We start from the raw sequence: 25,828 nt of genomic DNA on the forward strand, positions 1-25,828 counted from the left end.
CTGTTATTTACTGATATTAACAAGGAGTGATCTAAGCACTTCCCTTATGACTTTTGTTTTGTAACTTGCACTGGTTTGACAAGACTTGCCTTGCCTGTAGCCTTCTAGAAGACGTGAAGCTCACCTAAGAGCGTGGGGCTGGTTTTGGCAGCCAAAAGTATAATTAGAGTTTCACCCGCATGTATCTGGCTTTCAGAGCGCGGATAATGCAAAGCTCCCGTCTCCTCCCGGCAGCCCCAAGGACGCGCGTGTTGAGCTTTCACGGCCGTGCCCGATGCGCGGCACCAATCCCGCGTTCGGTCCCCGCCCGGCTGAGCTCGGCTGTGCCCCGCACTCATGGGCCGCCCGCAGGGACTCGCCAGCCGGACTTCGGGCGCCTCCCTGTTGCTTCCCCTGGCGAGCGCTCGCCGGAAGATGCTGCTGTGCTTTGCCGGAGGTGCGAAGCCGCTCGCTGTGGCCCGTAGGGCGGTGGCGATGCGGGCGGCGAGACGCGGCGCTGAGAAAGTTTGCCGGTGCCCGAGGGCGACTTTGACGCGTGAGCGGCGGGGGCTGCCGGGCCGGCCCGGCGCGTTCCGGCTCGGCGGGTGCCGGAGCCGCGTCCGCGGGGGCCGGGCCGGGCCGGGGGGAAGGGGCGTTGCCATCTGCTGTTAATTCCGCGGTCATTGGATTAGTAACCAGCGGTGATGAGATCAGCGGGATCGGCTTTCGCGAGGGGGCACGGCGCTCGGCGCGCTCCCCAGCTGTGCCGGCTCTCGCATGAGGCGGCGGCGGGCGGCGCAGGGGGAGGCAGCGCGCACAAAGCCCGGTAGCCGCCGCAGGCCGCCGCCCCCGGGCACGGCTCCCGGGCGGCCCCCGGCTCCTCTCGCCTCTGCTGGGCGGGCGCGCTCCGGGCGGGCGGCACGGGCTCCGAGCGTGGCGAGCCCGGCCACGGCGCCTCCCGAGTTTGTTTACTTGTGCTCCGCGTCTCGTCCCCCGTGTCTCCTCTCTGCCGGTATAGCGGATCGGTGGCGGTGCCGTGCTGGGGGTTTATGGTAAGTTTGCGATGGGCGAAGCCCTCAGTTCGTGGGAATTCGGTGTTTTGTTGCACGGTATGTAAAGACGCGTTTGTGTGCGGGGGTTCTTGTTTGTTTTTTATTTTTAGTGCTTGGTTTGAAGAAATAGACTTGCGAACCGTTTTCTGCTTTATAATGAAGTGGTTTACAACATAAATTAGTTTCTTGAGCTATGTAAGAGAATTGTTTCTAGATGTTGGATAACTGGAGATCTGCGTTTCTCATAAACTGAATGTATATGACTTTGCGCTGCTGGACGCAACCCTTTCGCCTGACGATTGCCATAAGCTAATGTTTTACAGTGGTTGCTTGGTGCATTTTCGGGCAGTAAAAGCCAGACCTCAGTTCAGGTGTTTAGATGAGTCTGAAACATTAAACTATCCTCTCCGTAAGAGTATGAGGGAAGCTGAACCTTCGTCAAGACGAACCTGAATTTGTATGCGAGACTTGAGTTTCAACAAAGAAAGGTATTGACTGAATTTGCCCTCGCGTTACTTGTAAGCGCTCGGAGGCAGGCACTGGGTTTGCTGTCGCTGCTGGGCAGCTGCTCCTGCCGAGGGACCGAGGGCAGGGCAGCTGAGCGCTGCCCTCGCCGCCCCGTTCGTTCCTGGAGGGGCTCCGGCGTTGATGTGGCAGCGTCCGTGCTGGCAGCAAGTCATTTGTATTTCTTTGTGCCTGGGACTCGGAGTGTGGACTGCTACAGGCTGCAAAGTGTCCTATATAGAGAGATGGCCAGCTAGCACTTCAGCTGCTGGCTTGATGCTGGCTACAGCCCTTCGGTGCTTAAGTCATACCTGATATTTTCACAGTGCTGTTTGCCTTCCGGTGACAGAAGCAATCCCTGATAAGATATCTCCACGCTGCAAAAGAGCTTATCAGGAGGGGAAAAAAAAGCAGTCCCAGAGAGTTGATGCTTGTGGCTGAAACTGGCCTGACTTGTGCAGTGTATCTCGAAGGATGCTACATTTTTAATGTTGTTTCTGTAACTAAAGCAGCCCGTCAGGGACATGAATATCAAATTGCTGTGAGATTATTTGGTGCTGCTGACGGAGAAATGCCAGATACTGTACATTCTCCTAACAACAAGCGGAAGTTTTATAACTGGCCTTAGTCATGTAAGTCTGGTTTCCTTGGTAGCTAATGTGCCTCGGTGTCTTGCTGCTGACTCCGGATGTCCTTGGATGACCGTCCTGTGCTTCAGTGACCCTGCCAGGGCTGAAGGCAGACTCGGTACTTCCCTGCATCACCAGCATGAGAAAACTTCCCAGCGCCGTGCCTTCCTGAGGCCCTCATGTGGGTGTTGCTCTGGAAGTACACACTGGTGCTGTAGGGCTCCGAGAGCCCTGTGTTCACTCCCATCCCATCGGCCTGTTTGTCTTTGCAAATGTCACTGCAGCCAGCTCTGAAGCACCGGGCTTCCTGCTCAACAGGCTCTGGGCTCGGGACTGGGAAAGCAGTGTCGCCTTTTTGCAAGGAGCTTTTCGGAGTTGTGAGACTTCTGGGGTTTTGTTTTATTGGGGGGAGATGGGTGGGGTTTGTTTTTGTTGTTGTTGTTTTTGGGGACGTTGTTTGGGTTAGTTGGTTTGTTTTTGGAGAGGTTGTTAATGGTTGGTTTGGGTATTTGGGTGTTTTTTAAGAAAAGCATAAACTCCCCCATGAGAAGTACCAATTGGATATCTAGTGTCTTGAAAGAACAGATTTTTCTGATTCTTGGTTTGACCAAATTACAGTCATCTTTATGACTCGTGTTTGGGCAGCATGTGAATTTCTGAATGATGGGACGTCTCTCCTATGACTCCACAAGCAACAAGTCATTGACTTGTTAGGCTACATTGTTGCTGTGCAAACTTTTTAAATGGGTTTTCCATGTACCAAGAAAATTCAAGGTAGCTATTTCTGTCTCATTTTCCTTCACAATCACTGTTTTCCCCTTTTCTGTTTATAGGACATTGCCCTCTTTTTATGGAGAAGGAAAGTAATTTTTACAGTGGCACTCAATGACGTTGCAGGACTCCATGTGATGGTTACTTTGTGTTGGCTTCTTTTAATTGAGACAGCTGGAGAGTTTTCCTATGAGGAGCTGATTTGAGACATAGTGACAGCAATTGAGGAAGAAGGCATTGCGTGATTTTCTGAGATATTATTGTTAAAAATCCTTGGCTAAAGCACTTAGCAAGATCATGCTAGATACTCAACTGTCCCATCCTGGTAATTCTTCATGGCCAAGAAGAGGAAGGTAGAAAGAGGGATGCCTTATTCAAATTCTGTAAGCCATCCTGTGTTTTAGCTGTCTGCTCTCTTCAGTCTGCTTGGCTGCTCACTACTGCTGCACTGACATCCTCTGCTCAGTTCTTTTTGTGCTGAGGCAACTTTGCTTCAGTGTAAACTTGGGGCTCTTGCAGTGGTAAATCCCAGGCTGAATAAGGAAAATGCAGAGTGGCCTTGATACTCACATCTATTTCCTGCATCAGCTAGTGAGGATAAATGCACTGTTCTTAATCGACTATCCATGTAAAGGAAATCTAGATATATTTTCTTCTCAGCAAGTTTCCCAGGACAGAGGATGGATGTAAATGTTGCTGGACTTCATAAATCCTCTCTGAAGTGAGACTGATGGTAGAGAGGAGTGGAGGCTGGTACTGCTGGGTGCCCGCCTTCCTGGCACCATCCAGGAAGCAAAGCTGAGCTCGTGGCTACAGGGATGAAGGGTTGGATGAAGCTATGCTGCCAGAGGATGGATGGAGGGATGCATGGATGGATGGATGCCATCCCTCCATCTGAGCTATGCCTGTGTGGTGTGCACCTTGAGGCTAGTGAAGGTGCAGGCCACACATGTTGTCCTGGGAATTTTAAGTATTTATTAAGCCAGAATAGATCCGTTTTCTGTGATGAAGGTATTGGTTAAACCTGCCCACTGAACAGTTAAACCAGTTTTGAAATCAAAACTCTCTGTAAAGTTTCTACTTTGTGGATAAATATTTGCCTATAATTGTGGAAGTTGATGTTGTTGGACTGACAGAAAATCAACAAGTGCTGTGCATTGAAACTTGCCAGACCAGACAGCTGCCTCACCCACTGTATTTTTAATGGGGTTGTGTACATGTTGGTCAATCTGTGTCACTCTCTACAGCACACACAGTCTTTGAGGGTGACTTTAGGCTCTCTTTGCAACATGCTCTGTTAGCTGACACAGGTTGTGCTGTAGGATAAGATGTTAATGCATCACGTGTTTCCTGGAAAAGCTGTTCGTTTCTTCTGACTTCTTTAACTTCAGTCAACTCAGGCTCAGGTTGTTTGTGGGGGTTGGTTATTTGCTTTTTGCCTTGAGAAGGTGTGTGTGCATCACTGCTGCTGGTCCTGGGCTGTGTACTGGCCGTATACTGGAGAGTGCTGCCCCAGAAGGGCTGGAGGCAGCTTCACGGGTAACCAACTTTCCCAAAAACAGCAGATGTGTTCTTTTGGTACAGTGTCCCAGCTGCTGTTGCTTGAAGCCAGCACTGTAGTGTACTTGAGCTGTGCTCCCTCAAGAGTTAAAGTATCTGAAATGGTGGATGCTGTCTGAATCCTGCTTTCAGGTGACCTTTGCAACGACGTCAGGAAATGCCTTTTCCTCAGCTGCTTCTACAGCTCTGCTGCCCACAGCCATTTAGATTGGATGATGATAAAGTTAAAAGTTAGTTTTGGTTTGGTTTTTTGTGTTTGGAAAGCTGGCAGTATACTTACTCAGCAGCATTCACAGCCCATCAGGGAAAAATCCTTGCCCTAAAGAGATTTAACAGTGCTCCAGTCACCTTGGTGGCAGCATGGAAGAATGCATAAAGGAGGGCTAGAAAAATGTGGGTTATGCTTTTGGTAGCAGTCGTGGTTAAGAGAGATCAGTGCTCACAGGCTGCCATGACTTTGGGCTCAGAACTGCCATTTGGCTGGTAGTAATTGATTAAAACTTGATGGCTCTGTTTTGGCTGCCTCTGCTCTATTAAAGACTGGCCCATCGAGAGTGCTGGGCAGAGCTCACCACTTTCCTTCCTTTGGCTCCTTTTCCACCAGAAATGGAGTAGTGTCAGGTACTAGCCTGTTGAAATGCACGTAAGTGTATTTTTATATTTTTGGGGGGTGTCTTTTTTTAAGTGGATGTCACCTTTGCCTCAGAGGCCAATGTGATGCAGCATTTTATTTCTGTAGCAATTGAAATGCAGAAATTTTATGTAATTTGCTGTGGTTTGGCCATAGCAAAGAAGCATGTGAGGAGAATTTATTTCCATCCTTAGTAAAAGGTGAGGTGCCTGGACTTAAACATGGGTGCTCTGTGACTTAAATCTGTTCATGCTGAAGTCATTTGAACTTAGACCAATGCTGAGCAGTATTCTGTATAATTTTTTGCTTCCCTGTGCTTATTTTCTGTATCTTTGGATTGAACGTTGTGGGGTAATCCTGCTCATGAGTAGTGTCAGATGACAAGTTTTATTGTGTTGCATTGCAGAGTGTGGTGACTTAGCAACTTTATCTTTGAGGATTTGTCAGAGGCTGAAGGGACAAGTAAGCTTTGGTGTGCAGCAATGTAGGAAATCCATCGTGGAGCTGATTGCAAGCTACTTCTTTCAGAGCTGTACAGCAGAGTCTTTAGATGAGTTTGCTTTCTTGATTTAAACATGCTTTTTCAAAAAATTGTTCTTATTCTGCCTTTCTCATCCTAACCTATTGCTGAAGTCTGCTGTGCACTTGTCTGCTGTTGTGCCTTTCTGCAGTAGCAACCCCTGAGGAAAATTTTGCCCGAGATTTTGAGAAAGAGAAAAGATTGGTTGTATTTACACTGTCTCATTAAAAGAATGAGGATTTCCTGCAGAAATGGGTCCATGCCCTGGGACCTAACCATGGCCCAGACTGCAGGAGCTCATCTCCTGAAGCCTCCCCTTGCTGGGGTAGGGAGCTGCTGAGTGAATTCCCTGCTGAGGGGCTGGAATTTCTGCTTTGTCCTGAGGCAGCAGAGGCACTGCTGGCAGCTGACTTGGCTGTTCTCTTTCTTTAGCAGTTTTTCTGCTTGGCACCTGAATATGGCTCGGCTCTTTGTGAGAGAGGGAAGCGGGGCCAGTACCTAGAGACTGTTCAGGCTCCATCTGCACCTCACAGCAGCAGCCTCATGTAGCCTTTGTTGAAAAGAGTTTCTTGAATGTTCAAAAATCAACATATTTAGAGTTGTTTTTTTAGGGAGCATTAATCATGCAAGAGCACTTGCATAGCTTTAGGCATGGAAAAAGGTGTGATTTTTCAAATCTGATGAAAGCTTTACGTACTTAATTATAATTTAATTTTAACTGCTTCTCCTCTATCTCTTCTTCAAACAAATGCAAAAACAAATTACCTTCAGCTGAAGGATACCTTTTTTCATTCGATATTAGAGGTCATAATTTTAAAAAAAAGAGCCACATAGCACAAAGTATTTACATCAGTGCTACATTTCCTACTGAGACTGTACTGTCTACAGAAATCCCTAAGTGGTGGTTGTAGGCATAGTTATGAGCTGTGGGATGGTCCTTTGTTTTTCTATAAGAATATTCTAAACAATAGGTTTGCTCTGGAAGAATGAAAATGGCTTGGAAGAAGTTGGCTGTTGTCTTTGAATACTGAACTAATTCTCAAAAATGTTAAGCTTATTTCCTAATTAAACTATTACATGATAGAAGCCACTTAAAATTAAGCAATGAATTCAGTGTTCTCAACAAGGACTGTATTACTTCACGTGTGAGAAAATGCCATGAGAGTCAAATCTATATGTATAGCCAAAGAAATAGTTGGTTTAAGTGGTAAAGGGAATTTTGAGCTTTAACTACTTTCTGAGTTACTAGTGAAATTATAAACAATTTCTTGTTTTGAGAGTGACTTTAAGGTAGCTTGGACACACTCAGTAATCTGATGGCCAGTGCTGGTAACTGGTACTTTTGAAACTTTGTTTTCCCAGTGTTTTAGACTCCTTTTCCAGAATAAGCTCTGCTGTCATTTGCTTTTGACAAGAGAATCATTGCAGTGTTGTGAAGTGAATGGTTGCTTTAAAATGAAGTTTACATGTTAATTTGTTTGTACTTGTATTCCTTGCTCAATGATGCCACTGCATATAATTTTGTAGTATGTCCTGTATTTTACTCTGTTTATGTGAATTGTTGGCTCAAGTTATAAATAATCCCAAAATCCAGCGTAGCTGACCTGGGGATTTAAGAGTTAAAATTGAAACCTCCTCCTTATGGTGCTTTTTGTGGTATTGTCTGGCTGAGACACTTCCGTGAGTTTAAAAAAAAGGCCATTAAAATGAAAATTTACTACTTCATTTGTTTATTTTGAAAGTTAATCCTAATTTAACATGTAAAAAGGTGTACTTGTAGATACTTCAAATTTGTATAACATCTGTGCTGGGGGAATTGAGTATCTGTTCCTCATGGCTTATCACTAGTCTGCTTGGATTTAAATTGAGGATCTGAGAGTGTGATAGGAGCACATGCTGAACTCTTTCAGAGACTTGGGGTCTTTTGAGGCTCCAGCCAGTTCACTTGGGCAGGGCCATGACTTTGTTCTTTGCCTGGGAAAGGAGCAGCAGTAGTGCACCTCTGGGCATGTACTAAACCTGAGAATAATGAATTAAATTCTGACCTTTGGTATTTTCATCCTATGCTTGAGCAAAGTCTCTGTCTATGGAGTACATTTTGGGAGTCTAACCCTGCAAGGAGGTTCAGGTGCATTGTCATCTTGCTTTCAAAAATTATGATGCAGCATAAAGAAATCAAAATACTGTTTTCCTTGTTGTTGAAAACTATTGTCAAGCGTGTCAGAGATGACAGAAGTTGTTTGAACTAAAGATGGTAGCACATCAAAGTCTATAAAAGACAAAAACATTGCCATCCCAACCTCATTTTACTCTGTTGCTGCATATTAGTATGACTTGTGGTTTTTTCCAGTACCTAACTACCCCTGCACTTGAGCACCATCAGCCTCTGATGCTGTTAACATCTGGGCAACACTTGCTGTGATATTCTCACTTCTAAGTGTACTGGTCATTCACTAAATATTTACAGAGTCCTTTGGTTTTGATGTTGCAAGATAAAAAGGGTGGTTTTCTATCATCTTTTGTATTCAAAGGCAAATAATACATTGAAGCTGGTGATTATTTAAAATATTATCACATCAAGAAGTTCCTTTGTACTTGGGTCAGTGCTGACGTAACTGTTTCTAGTAGTCTAGAAAACCTTGCAGAGTTCACTGCTGGCTTGTTTAGACTAAGATGCTGTGTTGTAAGTGCAATGATGTGAGAATGTGCTCAGGAAGGATTTGTTAAAACATGTGCAGTATCTTATCCTTTGAGTTTAAATAGAACAAGATGTATTAAACAAGCATGAGCATGAGACCTGGCATATGTCCTTGTTCTTTTTAAATTTTTTTGCATTCTTATTAATGTTATTTGAAACTAAGTGTGTAGGTGGAGAGAAGGAAGAGAGAGAGGCTCACCTGTAACATCTCTTGGTAGGAATGTACTGAAGTGTGGACAGGGGAAGAGGAACATTCAATAGCAGTTTCTGAAGGTGATGGAGAAAAAGGTGATTAATTTGTCAGAGGGACTAAGGCTAAGTATTTGTCAGGATTTAAAAAATGAAAGAGGGAGTAAAAATAGACCTCCCAGGCAGGGTGCATGAAGGAAGCCATCACCATCAGGAGTTGCTGCAAGGTCCTCCTCCTGTGGTGCTCAAACTCCTCTGAGGAGTCAGCAGTGATCAGAAGTTCCCCTCACCTCAGTGTGCTGCACTGTGGGATGGGAGGAGGTGCATGAGGCTGCAGCCTTGAGTTCCTGTCTAGGGATACAGTGGGCTTTCAGTTTATAATAATTGGGGTTTTTTTCAGTGAGTCACCTTCAGCATTGATAATTTGCTTGCATTTCCTGCTCTTGGACCCAGTAACAAGAATCAATAGTTTGTTTTCACTTGAATACACCTCTGTCTAGCAATGGTGAATAATAGTGCAAGGAAGAAAAAATCCATATGTTTTAGTTCATGACAGTTTGACTGCTGGAAAAAGACACCAAAGGGAAATTCAAAGTGAAGTGTCTCAACACTCTGGGGACTCGAGAGTGACTGATGAGCTCGCTTTTACTGCTCTACTCCATCCACATCCTGCTAATAGAGGACATGGCAGCAGGAAGTCTTTGGGAATGCAGAAGCCAACCCCCTCCCTTCACTCCCTTTATTTTTAGATTTTGTTTTCCCTGTGGTAAAATCTTTGGAACCTGGGTGGGCAGTGCCCAGGGTTAGATAGAAATGTGACTCAGTAGTGCCTGGTGTGCAGTCATTCCGGAGAGGAGCAGGAACTGTTTCTCTCACCCTTTAGCTGGAGGTTGGGGATGTAATTCCAGTGTGTGTAATTCTGACATCATGTTTTCTTCTGCACATGGATGAAGATAGTGAATTGATGCAGAACTGTTTTTCTTTTAACTATTGGAAGAAGTGGAAAAACCATTGGCTGAACCTAACATCTAAATTTAGACATCTGAATTAGCAATGCAGGAAGCAGTAGTGTAGCAAACAGCTCAGTTCCTCCTGAGCACTGCTGGCTGGCAGGATAGAAAATCTGGGCACTTAACAGTTGCAGGCATCTCTTTACACCTGGGAAAAATGTGTGTGGGATGCTTCCTCTGGATAATCCTTAAACCAAGGCTAAACTGGCAGTTTAACTTTCATCAGAATTCCCAGTGAATGGGTTTTCACAAGGGATTTTTTTCAATTGTAATTGTTTTTTTTGGTTTGAATATTTGCTTACAGTGGGGTTTGCTTCCACAGCTGTTCTGCATTTGGTTTCCGTAGTGGTAAGGAATGTGGTGTGCTGCAATCAAAGCTGAGCCTAATAGTCTATTGTAGAAACAGGATTGTAAGGAAAAATTCAAGCAGTTACTTTATTACAGCAAAGATGTGTGGGTTGATGGTCTTGGTAGAATTCAGTTCAGTCTCATGGTACAAGAAGAAATTTCATTACATGTAATAATTAGCTTTTGAAATAAAGAGGATTATCTTTCATTTTAATCACCCTTCCTTAATAGCAGGGAAGAAAAACCATTTTATAAGAGTGCCAACTCTGTTCTCTGTGTTTTCTAAAATGACATTTTAATTGAATTTTATATTTATGGGACTGATACATAAAACTTGTCATTCTTGTGGATTCTTACCTGTTTCCCCCTGTATATTAACCAGCTGTATTTTTAAAGACTGTAAGCTTCTGTCCTGCCCTCTTGCCAAAAAAATTTCCACAAACAGTTCCTTGTGAGGAGAATTATTACTTACATTGGTCGTTTTTAATGTGCAACTCTTTAATATTCAGCCACATTTCTCTTGTTAACACAAAGTATTGTATATATATGCTTTGTATCCAATATGTGAATAGCTTGTAAATAAATTACAAAAGCAGGTTTAAATTCATTAGTGCTTAGCAAAACTAATGGATTGTAATCAGTGTAATGACTGATGATAGATTGTGCTGTGCCAGCAGGGAACTGGCTCCCAGAAGAAGTAACACCAGCTCAGGAATGACCAGAGACTGGCTGGTGAACGTGTTCTTCTCCAGATGCTTTTTTAATTCCTTCAATTAACTTGATTAAGCAGCTTAGCTTAAGCAAGCAGAATTTGTGACTTGGAAGTTCTCCCATGTAGTATTTTCCCATTGCCTTAGGAATTAATTCCTTTAATGCTGTGTCTGTGTAAAGCAGGCAGCCGTGCTCACTGCTGTCTTGCACAGACACGAGATGATGTGTGCTTAGTATGAGGGGCACACACAGGGGTGGTGTTTCCCCTCTCTGCAGTTGGTTCTTGGCAGAAGTCATAAATCACAGTGATTTCTGCACAGTGCAATTGAATGGAGCCTGACTACCTTATTTTTTATTGGTTTTGGAAGTTCCCTCCTGCTTAGATCACTCTGAATCTTCCATCAGGAGAGAGGGGAACACTCTCCTCTCTGTGCCCTGTGGTTCCCAAGCAAGGGAATTGTATTTCCTAATTATACCACCAGTGTCCCTCCCAGGGAACTCGATGCATTCTCTTTTCTCTCCAATGTTTTATCTTCACAGCATGAGTCATTAGGGAATAGGGAAAGGGGTGTTAAATAGGGAGTCAGATGGTAGCACAGAGTTCTTGTCCATCTGTCTGCTTTCCTTGAAGACATCCCCTCCCTTTCCAGCAAGGATGGTGGTTATGTTACAGTATCCTATATTTTTTCAGAGCACAGAAAAGTGGCCTCAGCTGGAACCAATTTCTATCCTACAGATCCTTGTGGTACTGGGGAACCCACCCATCAGTAACTACTGCAGCACAAGACTGCTCAGTATTGTGGCAGCCTGGACCTGTGCAAGGCTCAGCTCTTGTGTTTGCAGCTACTGGCTCAACAAATTGTTTTCCAAACTGTAAGTCATTCATTCTTGTCCTGGCTTGCAGTTTTTTGTATAAATATTAAGTTATTTCTGCAGTATCAGAAGTTGCAGTGTCTTACACAGATTGTCATTAAATCCAAGCAGTAATTTCAGAAATTTAGATCTGTGTTTACAGGTAGTTGGGTTTTTTTTTCCTTAGGAGAATTTCAGAGAGGAGCTTGACACTACATAGACTTTTTCAGCTCCCCTTGATTATGCTGTGTTAATAAGATGATAATGTAGTCTGATAATTGCTCATGAGTCTGCTACCTAATGAAAGATGAGGGTTGAGTGTACTTCCATATGCTTCTCTTTCTAGCAGTGCCAGGTGAGGAGGTAAATATCTTAAAAGGATGCTAAAAAATGGATAAAATTTTAAGTCAAATGTGGCATCTCATTATTAAGGTAACTGACAATGGGATGTACAGGGAAAGGAGGGGAAGGGTTGAAAAGGAAAGGGAAACTAGAAAGCCTGGGATTTTAACAAGAAGCTGTTAGCTATAGATGTGATGAAGATGATGTGTGGGGCAATTTAAACTACTTTTGTTTTCCATTCCTTCCTTCACTGTGGAGGAAGACCTCTGTTAATGAGAGAGATTCTCCAGGTGGTTAGAAGTGTTAATAGAGTTCTGGGTTTTAATGCTCCATTAAACTTTCATACTGTGTAAATTATTTTCTTCAAACTTGCCTCTATTTTTGATCTCATGGCTGTGAATTATGGCAAGAGTTCTTGCTAAATATGAAAATGCACAACTCCTCTGGATCCCATGACTCTTGTAGCAATTTCTGTGTCCACGCAGCACTTCAGGGAACAGTTTATCTGTTCAAAGAATGGTTGGAATTTAAACCCCCTCAGATTTCCAGTATCCTTAGATATTTTTTCCCTTAACCTCTTGGCTAAAAGGCTTGCTTTCCTCCCCTGAAACTATTTGTAGTGTTTGTGCAGTATCCCACATGATTTTATATTCAACAGTGGTGTGGTTTGTACATGTCTTACAAGTCTTTTGCAGCAGTAAATGATAGTTTGAGAAATGCAAGTTTGCATTTGGGCTCAAGTGAACATCTTGGTTAGTTCAAATGGTTCTGGAAGGATCTTTGTATAAATCTACTTCATTTTATGCTACTTGTGCTGCTTTTGAGGATGTAGTAAACAAAAACAAGTTTAGTTTTGATGAAGTAGCAAAAAGAATAATTCTATCAGTATTCATTCAGGAATGCAGGCTATACTGAGTGTGTTATGGTTTTTATAACTCAGTGGGAAGATGACTTATTTTCCTGGAGCTAGTCCTTTACTTTTGAAGATATTTCTAAATATTACTTTTATTCTTTATCATGCTGGAAATCAAGATGATCTGTATATCCCAATGCAATCTAGGGTTTTGTTTTTCCGGAATTAAAAACTCTGAGCACTTTGAGTAATTCCACCTGTTGCTGAACCTTAACTTGTAATTACTGATGTGCTTTCTCTTTGTCTAAAGTACTGCTGATCCAAATTTAGACTGAACACATTTTTCTCCAGGGCAGAACAGGTCCCTTCCTGAGTTATTGGAGAATCAGAGTCTGGCAGATTCAGATCATGTCTGGAAGATTTTCTGCAATCATATCAAATATGGGGGGGTTGTCTAAAGATTAATTGGACTATACTATATTTTTATTTTTAATATAGCTTTTGTAAGGCTTCCAGAACACAATGTTACTTATTTTATTTCAGCAGCAATACAACTAAAGATTAAGTACTATATATTTTTATTCCCATTAAAACTTGCATCCTAGTGCAGTTTTCTTCCAAATAAATTGCAATTTTTTTCTCCCTTTTCACCCAATGCATTAAAGAAGGAAATATAGGTAGTAATTAATTGTTACAAATAAAATGCTGCTTGAAAGAATATTTCCTGCAGAAGACTGCTTAGTAGGGGGAACTAGTGTGTAAGGTTATTTTGAGAAATACAGGCCTTGTGTTAGAGCTTATAGATCATAGTTTGTGTTGAGAGTTGCCCTGTAGGCAGGCACAAAGCTGATTTATTTTTATCCATACCTCTATTAGGAAGTCTAGTGTGGGCTTTTTAAAGTACTTTCCTGTGGTCAGAAATACCTGGAATTGTTGGCACTTGCAGTGTGGATTTCTTTGAGGGGGTACATTGTTAGGTCAGTAATAGAGAGATATCAATGCTACTCCAAGTAGCAACTTCTTTCACCATGGCTTTTCCTAGTTGGAAGCCCTCTCTGATTTTAACCTCTCTGATTTTTTGCCAAGTCTGGTGTAGTTTTTCTCCATAGAACAGTATTGATTTGAAAAAGCAACCTTTCTGCTTAATCTGGCTCTAGGGCAATGAAAGAGCCAGAAAGGAAACCACATTCCACACAGCCAGCAGGGCTTCACTGAGGGCAAATTTAGTGGCCTTCTCTGGTGAGATTATGGCATTGGTGGATCAGGAAAAAGCAGTTGGTATAATCTACCTGGATTTATGCAGAGCATCTAACACTGTCCCACAGGACATCTTTGTTTCTAAGCTGGAGAGACATGGATTTGATGAAACAATCACTTAGTGGATAAGGAGCTGGCCAGAGCAGGGTGCCCACAGATTTTATGGATACCCCATGCCAGGAAGTGTTCAAGGCCAAGCTGGATGGGGCTTTGAACAACCTGGTCTAAGGACAAGTGTCCCTGACCGTGGCAGGGAGGTTGGAACTAAAAATCACAGAGTATCCTGATTTGGAGGGGGCCCAACAGGATCATTAAGCTCAACTCCTGGCCCTGCACAGAGCTCTCCAAGAGTCACACCATGTGTCTGAGAGCATTGACCAAACACTTCTTGAACAGCCTTGGTGCTGTGACCTTCCCTGGGGAGCCTTTTTAGTGCCCAGCCACCCTCTGGGTGAAAAACATTTTCCTGATGCCCAAACTGAACCTCCCCTTACTCAGCTTTGTGCTGTTAACCAAGTCCTGATGATCTTTAGAGTCCCAACCAAACCCTTCTGTGATTCACCACTGTGAGACCCATTCTGGGTTCTCACCAAGGTGTCCTTTGTGTCTACAGGAGTCAGATTCTTGGCATGGGGACAATAACTGTCTGTGAATCTTTAACTCCTTAAAGCCCTGTGCCTTTCCCCAGCCTCTCCTGTGTTACTAAGTACCCTACTTCCTAAATGATTAAAAAAACAACACAAAAATACTACTGGTAAAATGGAAAAGCTTTTATAAGCGTGAGCAAAATCAATCTTGTTGCTTAGAGCTTAGGCAGTTTGTTTCTATGATATTACTTTCTCCATTATCTCCACTTGTCTGTGCAATTGTTCTCTACTGACAGATGGGCTTTAGTAGTGGCTGGTGTTTGAAACAGATGAAATTCATTGCTGTTGCTTAAATAATGTGGAGTTTTGCAAAAACATTTATTTGTTTAACAGGAAGTTGTTTTGTTGTTTTGTCTTTTTGTCAGCACTCCAAAGAAACTTGATTCGTTGCCTCACCTGGGAAATACAGAATCTGTACAGTCTGATTTTGTCATGATGTTTCCTTAACATATGTGAAGTGTGTTTACTTAATTTCTGTTGTTTAGAAAAAGGAACTGTGGGACTGATGAAGCATTGCTTCCTGGTTTTGTGTCTTGTGGCTGACTTGACATGAAATCTTCAGGACACTTTGCCTGCAGTTACAGCTTTGATGTGAGCTCCTTCTCATCAGGGTTTCTTGGCAAGATGTGGCCTGGCAGCCCAGCCTGGTGTTCCATGTGCTCACTTCCAGGATGTCTGTCCTGTCCTGGAGGAGCAGTTATTCCTGAGCCTGCTGCTGCCCTGTCAGAGTTGGCTGAGGGTGGCTATTGACTTAAGTAGCTGAGGGGGAAGGATTGGGAGGGATGCAGATGGTGTGATTGTGTAAGTCTATTTTCCTATTAAACAAAAGAATACGCTTTTGTTCAGCATCAAACTTGTTCTCATGCGTTCATCTCCTGCATGTTGGTGCAAGAACAATGGCTGGGTTCCCTCCAGCCTTGCCCTCCCCCTCTCACTCTGCAGCCCTGACTGGGGGAGTGGACCTGGCCCCGTGTGCATTTGTGTCCACCCGTGGTTTGTCCAAGACAGCCTTTTGGGGCATCTCTTCTACATCAGTCTGTTCGGCTCACAAGGGGAAGAGTATCTTCATCTCTTGCCTGCTGTGTTTGGTCAGAGGCAGGGTCTCTTTGCGTCACTGGCCTTCTGCAGCTCTGCTGGAAGTATTAATGACACCCAGGTGACATCAGGAGCTGCCTCTGATGGGCTGCTTCAGCTGAGCACACCTCACAGGTGTTGTCTGTAACTGCTCCAATCCAAATGGGAATTACACTAATTAAGACTTGGATGCAAAAGAAGATGACAAAAGTATCCTGGTGATTCCAGAAGTGCTGCAAATTTTAAGCTGGTGGTAAATGTCTTTTTATAAAAGATACTGAGGCAAGGCCCTAGAGTCATCCACTGCAGTGTCCGGACAGGCACTGTGAGAGTGGAGCCATCTCTTGTGGAGTCTGCCAAATCTGCAGTAGCCTTGTGATGTTGTAGATGCCCATGGAGCTGCTGCTGGTGAGTGTTCCTCCTTAGCCCCATTCTTACCATGGCACTGGGAAAAACCAGTTGCAGACCAAGGTTCCCTTATGATTTACAAAGCCTTGCCAAGCTTGGAAAACCACTGACGTGATCAAAGACTGAAGCTTGAGCTGAGGGGCCAAATTTTCACTCCAGTGTGATGTTACAGTTTCTGCAGTTGCAGTAAAGTTCTGGTGAACCATTCTGACGAGCCAGAGGAGCTCTCATCTGTCTGCTTGTCACTTCCTACCATCTGCAGGCCTTCCCTCAGTCTGCTCAGGGATCATCTCTGGCACGTTCCCTGGGATTTGCAACTGGCTAGACTGAGGAATGATGCTTTCCAGGAGTATTTCATTTATGGCTTTTTAACTTATTTCACTTTAAAGGCCAACTGGCTCCACTGCACATTACAGCAAGAGGAACTGCAGTAAAAGAAAGGCAGTGGAAATGTATTTAGCCACATTTTGAGGCTGTCACTTAATGAATGTTCTGATTTTGAAACTGAAGCTGTAGGGCTATTGATCCTCTACAAAGCTGTAGAGGTAAAATGTAAAATGAATTGTCTAAAAAGAAAAGGGTTAGGCTGATGAAAAGTAGTAATGGCTGGTGAGAAATTGCAATATCAAAATTTAATTATTTCTTGGGTTTTAAATCTCATGTGTGTGACACCTATTGGTATTACTTACTTGGTGAAGCATGGTGAGTAGAAATATAAAATGGCAAATGATCCTGTAAAATGCAAAGTGGAGCAGAAAGCATAATTTTCAGTTTAGTGTTAAGCCTTTTTTGTGTGTTAATTTTCCCTTTTGATACAACCCTGACACTTGAATATTAAAAATGGTCACATCAGCTGTTTGGGAAAAACAGGAAGGTATTTGCTGTGACAGAAGGGTGGAAGATAAATGATTTTGAAGAGAGAGGAAGATGTAAGCAGAAACTCATTCCTGTGCTGAATTCAGACATGAAGTTTAGCTGTGCCCCTTAGGGCAGCTTGAAGTGACTGTGGAAATTTGCTCCATGGTTTGGACAGCTGCCTAAATGAATGGTTCTGCCTTTGAGATTTTAATTTTTTTTCTCTCTCTTTCCTTTTGCCAGAGTAAGTATTTACATAACTGTCTGGTATTCTAGATCAGAGGGCTTATTCACCTGAAAATAACCTGGCAAAATAAAACACTAGATTTTACTCACTTTAGTTTTCTGAGGCAGACCCATTTCAAGGCCATTTGAATGCAGGTGGCTGAAGACAAAAGGGAAGAATGACTAAAAAAGGGTGGTAGAAAGGATGTAGCAGCTTGAACATCTGTACCCTTATGGTAATTGTGGGATTGCATGGATATTCCTGTTATATACCCTGGAAAGAAAAGTGCTGTTTCCTTTCAGGAACTTAAGAGCTGAAATATTGCTAGTTTTAAAAGCACTTGCATAGTAAAAAAAGTAATTTTTGTTGCATTGTGTTACTATATTTGTTTTTCAAATTGCGTTTTGCTGTATTCTGAGAAGTGATTACACAGAAAAACTGTTTACAGACTTGAAGTATTTTCAGTTCATGTTTCTTCAGAATAGAAATGTCTTCATCTAAAACCAACTTTCAGCATGAAAGGGGAGAATTACAGAAACACATGCAGGCAGAGGAAGGCATAAAACCAACCCAAAACCTCAAGTCAGCTCTGTCCAAAATACAGTAGATGGAAGTATTTAAAAATACACATTCTGCTGTATTCATTGCTACTCAGGATTCTTTCTGCATTCTTCATCATATGACTAAACTGCTTCTAAGTCAGATGGTACAGATGGTATGGTATTTCAGATTATTCTAATTCCAAGCAGCTAAATGCACAGTCTTTTTTAATAACAAGCTTATCCTGAATTTTGAAACAATTACATTTTTGTAGCATTACAGAACAAGTTACTCTTTACGGAGGAATGTCCTTGGGATTTTCAGGATTTGCATTCCTTTCAGGAATCGAAGAAGTCATGACTTAGTGCTGCATTGTTCATCCCACATATTAAATGTCATTTGCTAAGTGTGCATGCAGCATCAAATTTTGTCTGTAGCACAGGATTGCTTGGAATAGCCAAACATTTTTGTCTGGTTGCATTGTTATTGCATATTCCCAGTTTGACCAAGGAAGCCAACATTGTTGATTTATTGCCCATTCTGAACAATGTTGGATACCAGGGTCTGTAGTTGAATCCAGGCTACCCAATCTCTTTAAGTGCCAAAAATGTGCTTAATTCATTATCACCCTCAAAACAGTGTTGTCATGGTTATGTAGCTGTTTGCACACTGGGAACAGAGTTGATAGACACTGGGCCTTGTGCCTTCACATTGTCTGGCTGGGGGTAAAAGTCCTTGTCCTTGAACATACATAAATTTCATCGATCTGCCCAGCACAGCATATCACGTGTTTTTCTTCTTCCTGTTCCTTCTTTAGGGACTTTGGGACTGGAGTTACATTCAGAGTGTTCAGACACTGTGTCTGTTCTGTTCGGGCATCTGGGGAAGGAGCAGTTTTGGTGCCCCCAGAGGAGTGGCCTTGGTTCAGAGCCTCCTGCTGCCTCTCTTGGCATTCAGGAGTCCTTGCTGGCTGGTGACAAAGCCCACGTTGTCAGGGGAAGTGGCATTGAGGTCTGGCTGCAGAAAGAAAAAAAAGAATGAGGGCCAATAGCAGAAAGAGTGAGAAGTGCTCTGTAGACATTGGCAATGCTGCTGGATAGAGGCATCTCCTTCCCTGCTTTTCCTGATGGCCACTTTCACAGGTCAGTGTCATTAGCTGGGACTCGCCTTCTGCTTCTCACTCTTTGGGTAAGGGTTATTTTAGGAGGAGTAACCTGAGTCCTAGCGTGTTCCTAATGTAGTTTTGAATTGTGTTTATGTGCTGTCATTTCTTATGCATGTTTGTAAAGCTTCCTGCATGTCTAGCTTGTGATCCAGAGGGAAACACAACTATGAATGCTGAAAGCTGACTTTGCTGAAAGCATGTTTCTTTCATCAGTTATGTTCTACTGATGCCAACATATCAAACTTAAGAAACGTACCCTATTTAATTACAGCAAAGTGATGTCCCAGCAAGGCTTTATGTAGTCAGTGTAATTTGTGGTTTTATTGTGAATGATTTCCCTAAATATTTTAGCAGTCTGAATGAAGAAGACACTGCTAAGTGACATTGACACGCTTTTCCTGTTTGGAGTTGTATTGTTCCTGTACAGTACATTTACTCTAATCATGGTAGCCTGACAAAGCTCAGCATAAATGGGAAACTGTGAGACAGAAATTATTTAGGCTGCAAAGACCAGCAGTCTTCTCACACAGGGATAAGTGGTGAAATTCACTAAACCAGTGTAATGGAGAGGTCATATATTAAGCCAGTTTCAAACTGTTCATTGTTTTTTAACTCCTGTGGTGGTTTGAAATTATGGGAAGAGCAAAGACTTGGGAAAACCTTCAAAGCAAAGCTATACAGTGAAATTTTATGTTCTTTCTATTTCTGAATATTTGTGTATCTGGTAAGAAGATTAGGCAAGGAAATCTAAGTTTCTGTAGAAGGTGTAAGATTGCAAAAAGAGCAGTTGAATGACACTGTGCTTTGACAGGTTTCTATTAACTCAGGAGATGGTGAGAAGGTTTTACAACCAAATATTTCTGTAAGTGGGTTGAACACTAATGAGTCTGACAGGAATAATCTTTTGTCCCTGACCCACAGCTTTTGGTAATGCTGTGTGGTGTATTCACCCCGTGCTGCAGACAGAAGCAGGTCTGGGGTACCTTTGTCACATGAATTGTTTGTCACTGCCCTTCTCTCCATGTGAGTGTGCGCGGCTTTCCCACAGCTGCTGGTGTGAGGAGAAGCTGCCTGCAGATCCCCATGGCAGGTGGGGCAAGAGTGACTTTCCTGAGGCTTCTGTGCTGCCAGTGTGTGACCTGTGGAAGTAGGGAGGATTTTGCTGGTGAAGACAGGCTGAGCCTTGGTGAGCTGTGTCCCTCCAGCAGCAGCTGCTGATAGTGGAGGGCACAGTGGTGCTTCCCTGCTGTGCCGTGCCTCAGCTGGGTCTCTGCCATCTGCTTGGTGTAAAAGGACAGGACACAGGCAAGGCCATGGATGATCTGGCTTTTGAGACACATTGCTCCTGCAAGTACCTACGGGGACTGTTGTGAGCTGCCAGGAGGACTTTATGGATGAGTTGCTCCCCGTGGAGCTCACATTGCTGCTGCCTAGGTTGGGAGGCAAGGCTGCTTCTCACATGAAGTCTTCATGTCAGCTACTACTGAGCTCCAGCAACCAGAACTGCCTAATTGTGAGATTTTTTTCCACTGTTGTTCTATGCTATGTCTGTGCAAAGCTATTTGGCAAAATATTTAATTATCTAATTAATTTATGTGGTAATATTCGTAGATTGATGAAAGACTTAATATTGTAAGGTACAGTTTCAAATTAAAGTACTTACTGAGGACATCCCAGAGTGCAGGCACAGTTGTGTGTATATCAAGGTGCTCATAATGATGCATTTTACTCCTCTGAATTTACTGATCTATCTATTAGCAGCCTATTTATGTTACAGTTTGGGGCACATGAGGAAGAATGTCTGTGGCTTGCCAAGTGAGTCAATTCAGTGTTTATAATTTCTTGGTGATTTGCCAGGCAAACATCTGTGCCAAGTTTAGTTTCTCATGTGATCAGGAAGTGATACAGCAGGATGCACTGAGGACTTCCCCGGCTGTCTCCCCTCTGCACCCTGACAGGAATGTGGCAATTGTCTTATGCTTTAAAGTAGAAATTTTCAAAGGCATGTAGAGCTAAATCTCAAATAGATGTCACTGACGTTCTCTTTGAAAGTCTGACGTTTTCCCTTTTCATTTCCTTTCAAGCTCAAATAATGACTTTTAAAAAGGACCTACCCAATGCCTGAGCCTGTATCCTCCTATGAAAGTTTGCTTGCAACATTTACTTACTCCTGTTGCTTCCCTGTGTGTGTATTAGTGTTACTATTTAATTTCTCCTGGGATTGTAGGTGTGGAATAAAGTACTGAACTTGCTTTGCTGGGCCAAATTGTCACCCTAGTTTTGAAACAATCCATGAGTGCTTGTGCACTATTGGAAATGGGAAGCATCAGCTTAAACGTAATTGCTGTTTAAAGTTTTGGATTCCTCTTACATGGTTTGGAAAAGAATAAGGGGGATCATTCAAGTTGACCTCAGCATGGAGAGCTCCTGTGAATTGTGAGTCTTCCTGCAAATGTGGTATGAGAGGGTTGGATACTTACGTATATTGTTTTGTTTTCAAACATTAAAAGTTGCAATGAGTTGGTTCTTTTACACTGATGTGTGTGCATATGCTCTTGTGGGAATCAGTCACCAGAAAATATTTTCCTGTAATAACTTAACTATGATGTGGTTTTGAAAAATCACCTTTTACTTCTTTTTTTTGTTTTTTTTAAAAGAAGACTATATGTGGTTTAATTTCTGTGTTTAATACATGCAGAAAATACTTTACTTGTTATTTGCCATTGGAAGTAATAAAAGGACTTCACTCACTTCTCAGACTTGGTTGGATGGTAAATTTTATAGGGTTTTTTTCTTAAAATTTTTGTTCCCTTTATTGTGCATACGTGTTTCTTAGCTTCTTTCAGAAATTATCTTTGGAATGGGACACTGTGTTTGGAGTAAAAGTTCTTTAAAAGGAAGAACACGGGCTTGACTTACCAAGAGAAATATTGCAGGATGTTCTTTGCAAGAACATTTCTACCCATCTGCTGTTTGGCATTTTATGACAAGCATCTGTCACTTGGGTTCTTCAGCCTCTTGAGGGTGTGGAGATTTTTTGCTTCTTGAAGCACGTCACCACTCTTTCAATAAATAAACAGAGTGGGTCTACTCTGCTATATTTGAGCATTCCTGGATTTGTCACTGATTTTGCTAGAGGACAGAAGTATGTCTGCTGCTGCAGATACTGTGTTTGATCCCATGTCAATCATGTATTTGAGTTTATAGGACTTTGTCTTCATTTCTACTCCTCTAGTACTTTTAGAGGTTCTTGATTTTTCTCTACACTCTACCTGAGCTCTAACATGTGAACAACTCTGACTTATTCCAGGCTGCAGATAAGCTTTTCCTGGTGGTTTGTTTTTTTTTGCCCTGTTTGTCTGTGGAAGCAGAGAAATAATATATTTCAAAATAATGTATTCCCCATAACGGGTCTTACTGTGTTCTGGGTCAGCTGAATACTAAAATACAGGAACTGTGGATTAGCCTGCTGTCCATTAGCATTAGGAACATCCCCAGTTGCAGTAGCTGCTCATTAGAAATGTCTGCCAAACAACTGAAACAGCCATTCTTCATTTGTCCTTCCATGGTGCATTTTCCTACTTCCTTCCTTTTTTTTTTTTCTTTTAGCTCCTTCATAAAAAAATCTTGATAATTTTTTAATGGTTTTCTCCTTTTATTTAATGTCAGGGTAAATTAAAAAGAAACATTTAAATTTTGCTGCCATTTGCTGTTGCTGCATTTGTTTTAATAAGGGCAGAGAAGCTGAAGTCTCTGTCACCAGGGCCCAGGACAGAGCATGTCTGGAAATAAAAGATTCTGACCTAGTATTTGTCTGAGACTCAACCAAAAGCACAAGTGAAAGTGAAGCTACCGCAGCACATAAAGTTTGTCAGTGTTGTTGGGGAACAGCATCTGCCTGCTTTGGGCCCGCTGTGAACTTGGCCAGACAAAATAGGTGGAAGGGCAGAAGGTGAGGAATGTCTGCATCCTATCATGAATTGGAGGAAATGACTGTCTGCGTTCTGTGCGCTGGTGGGCTCCGCATCCTGCTGGCAGCCTGGCTAGCGCTGCAGGACACTGCACAAGGAGGAGTGAATTTAGCTCTGGTGTTTAAAATAGCTCCTAGGGATGAGAAGAAGCGCTTCAAAAATATGCTGTGGGTTTTCTACTGGCTTTCCTAAACTAACTGGAAACTTTCTGCTTTCTTTCAGGAGCATTTTTTACTCTGAAAACATTGCTGCTAAAAAACTCCAAACAGGAGGAGTAAATCCACTCAGCTTGTCAGGTCACTGGCTCAGTGTAACGGTGCTTTCATGAGGTGACGTTGGGCCAAAGTCAACTTTTCTTTCTCCTTTGTAAACCTGCAGCCAAGCAATGGGCCAGAAAATCTCAGGGAGCATAAAGTCTGTGGATGTAAGGGAGCCCCCTTATAGACCCGTGAAACGAGAGCTGAGAGGCCCGGATTTCTGCAAGCCCGCGCGCCTGGACATGCTGTTGGATATGCCCCCTGCCAAGCTGGAGGTCCAGTACAAACACGCTTGGAATAACGAAGATCGCTCGTTAAATATATTCGTAAAGGAGGACGATAAACTGACTTTTCACAGACACCCGGTGGCCCAAAGCACAGATTGCATCCGGGGCAAGGTGGGCTACACGCGGGGCCTGCACGTGTGGCAGATCCACTGGCCCACGAGGCAGCGGGGGACTCACGCCGTGGTGGGCGTCTCCACGGCCGACGCGCCGCTGCACTCAGTGGGATACACGTCCTTGGTTGGTAGCAACAATGAATCCTGGGGCTGGGATCTGGGGCGCAACAAACTCTACCACAACTGTAAAAACCAGCCCGGGGTCACGTACCCCGTCTTTTTGGAACCAGATGAGTCTTTTGTACTCCCAGACTCCTTACTGGTGGTTTTGGATATGGATGAAGGGACGCTTAGCTTCATGGTCGATGGACAGTATCTTGGAGTGGCCTTCAGAGGACTAAAAGGGAAAAAACTTTACCCCATAGTCAGTGCAGTTTGGGGGCACTGTGAAATTACAATGAGATACATCAACGGACTTGACCGTAAGTGTTACCGCATTTGTTTGTTACCCTCTTGCTTTTTCTCATCTAGGGGTTTTTCTTTCTTCTTCTGCTGTGGACAGTATGCTGTGGGGAGCACATGGTTCAGCTGTGAGGAGAATGCACCCCATATTTACTGCCTACAATGAATATACCTCTGTGTCTTGTAATGATGGTATGGATTGTGTAAAAATGCCCTCCTTTTTTGACAGGCAGAATGGCAAGAATTCTATGGCCAAAGAAACTGAACAGGCTGAGAAAAAGATATTGAGAAAGTTCCTGGGTATATTTAACAGTAAAACTGCTGTTTACTGGAGGATATGTTTTAAATCTGTGGTTTCCAAATAGGATTTGTGGATCCTGTAAAAATTTCCTGTAGTAGTGGAAACTCTTACTTGGTGTGCATAAACATACTTGAAGACTGGCCAGACAACTTTCTTTCTGTAGTTGCCTTCTCAGAACCCTCAGAAGCAGCTGTGGATCCCCAAGAATCTGGAAACTCGGATCAAATACTACTTTCAGCAGTTTTTCTGAAAGAGAGCTGTGTTCCTTAGTTCATTTCAGAAGGTAGTCTGTCTAGGTATTGTCCAGAAATCCAGGTTTTTGGATAAACATGAGCTATTTCTGATCTAACAGGGTACTGTCTAATGAAATTGTTAGGTAACAAGGAGAAGCATGTTGCTGCTGTGACCCCCAAGCAGTGGCCCGGCAGAAGTGGGTCTTGTCCAGTTCTCCATGCACAGGAGGGCATGGGCTCTGCCAGGTCTGCACCCAATTCATGCACAGGAGCATGTACTGCCTCAGAACTCCCTGAACTCAGCCAGCTTGCAGGAAGAGTGAGCAGGCTACTGGCACACAAAAACAGGAGCCAAAATTTCTGTTTGGATGATCTTTAGTCCACTTATTCCTTCAAGGTAGCTAAATGCAAGGAATATACTTGGAATAACACTTCTTTTTCCTTGGGGATGTAACGAGAGATGTTAAAGGCAGGGGATCTGTTGCATGGCAGGGCTCAGCAGCTGCTGATATGGCCCAGGGACCCTTGCTGGTGAGGGCCAGATCCAGCATGAAGGGGTGCTACTCCCTGTCAGCTTCTTAGCTGCTAGAAGCTGGGGAATAAAAGAATGGACAAGGTAGCAAGTGGAACTTTGTTCTTGTTTAAAACTGTATTATTTGAGGCGTAGTAGGAGCTACAAATATATATATATATGTATAAAAGAAAAAAATAGATGACTGAGCAACATTTTCATGTTGTTTTGGGCTCTTTGAATGGAACTTCATCTTTCATGAAGGCAGTAAAAGCAAATGTTCCACACCTGCCTTTTAATTAATGATTTCTAAAAGAATTTACTATCCTTTTCCATTAGGATGGAGTGGTCTAAATTTTTTTCTGTCAAAAATTAATTCTCTGCTCATTAACCTTGTATCTGACATACCAAGTAGAAACAAAATTAAATAATTCAACCCTGTTTAAGATTACCTTTTCTAAACATCTGTAATAAACTCTGGGGGAAAGACTTTTTATCCACAGAAGCCCTGCAGGTTTTACAGCTGGATGCTAAATGGCAGCTTCCCAAGTGCTTTCATACAGGGGAATATCCAAGGATCTTAAGTATTTTGCAATTACTCAGTCATTGCAGAATGATGTGCTGACAGTCTTTTTCTTGGATTGTGAGGGAGAGAGACTTTTGCAAACTGAGTATTTGTTTGCAAAAGCAGTTTTTATAATATTGTGAATATCTGCCAAACTAAGCAAAGTACAGCTCAGCTTGGTCCATCACGTCCACACAAGGAATTGTTCTGCTTTCCTTCTGTAGCCTTCACGAGGCTGCTCAAGGGAGCTCTAGGAAGATGAAAACACAGGAGGAGGATGTGAATGAATTTGGTAGAAATTATAAAATAAAAGGGACTGAGTGGAGAAGGATAGTTGTGGTCTGTGAGATGGCAGAGAGAAAACTTC

General features: G+C 43.0%; 1 protein-coding gene across 4 annotated transcripts in view; it reads left to right on the top strand.

The window, feature by feature from the left end:
- Positions 1-333: 333 nt before the first annotated feature.
- The window catches only part of SPSB4 (splA/ryanodine receptor domain and SOCS box containing 4), an 81,923-nt gene continuing 56,428 nt past the window's right edge, over positions 334-25,828 (top strand). The window contains exons 1-2 of one of the 4 annotated variants that reach the window (XM_039722439.1): positions 334-436; positions 23,015-23,871. In XM_039722439.1, coding sequence (XP_039578373.1) covers positions 23,178-23,871 — 694 coding nt within the window. In that variant the 5' untranslated portion in view covers positions 334-436; positions 23,015-23,177. Of the gene's footprint in view, positions 437-855; positions 1,032-11,355; positions 11,476-18,679; positions 18,799-23,014; positions 23,872-25,828 lie in introns of those variants that run through there. The other 3 variants (XM_039722438.1, XM_039722440.1, XM_039722441.1) reach the window with 3 other exon arrangements.

This window comes from Passer montanus, unplaced genomic scaffold (assembly GCF_014805655.1).
Source record: "Passer montanus isolate IOZ18808 unplaced genomic scaffold, ASM1480565v1 scaffold48, whole genome shotgun sequence".
Classification (NCBI taxonomy): Eukaryota; Metazoa; Chordata; class Aves; order Passeriformes; family Passeridae; genus Passer; species Passer montanus.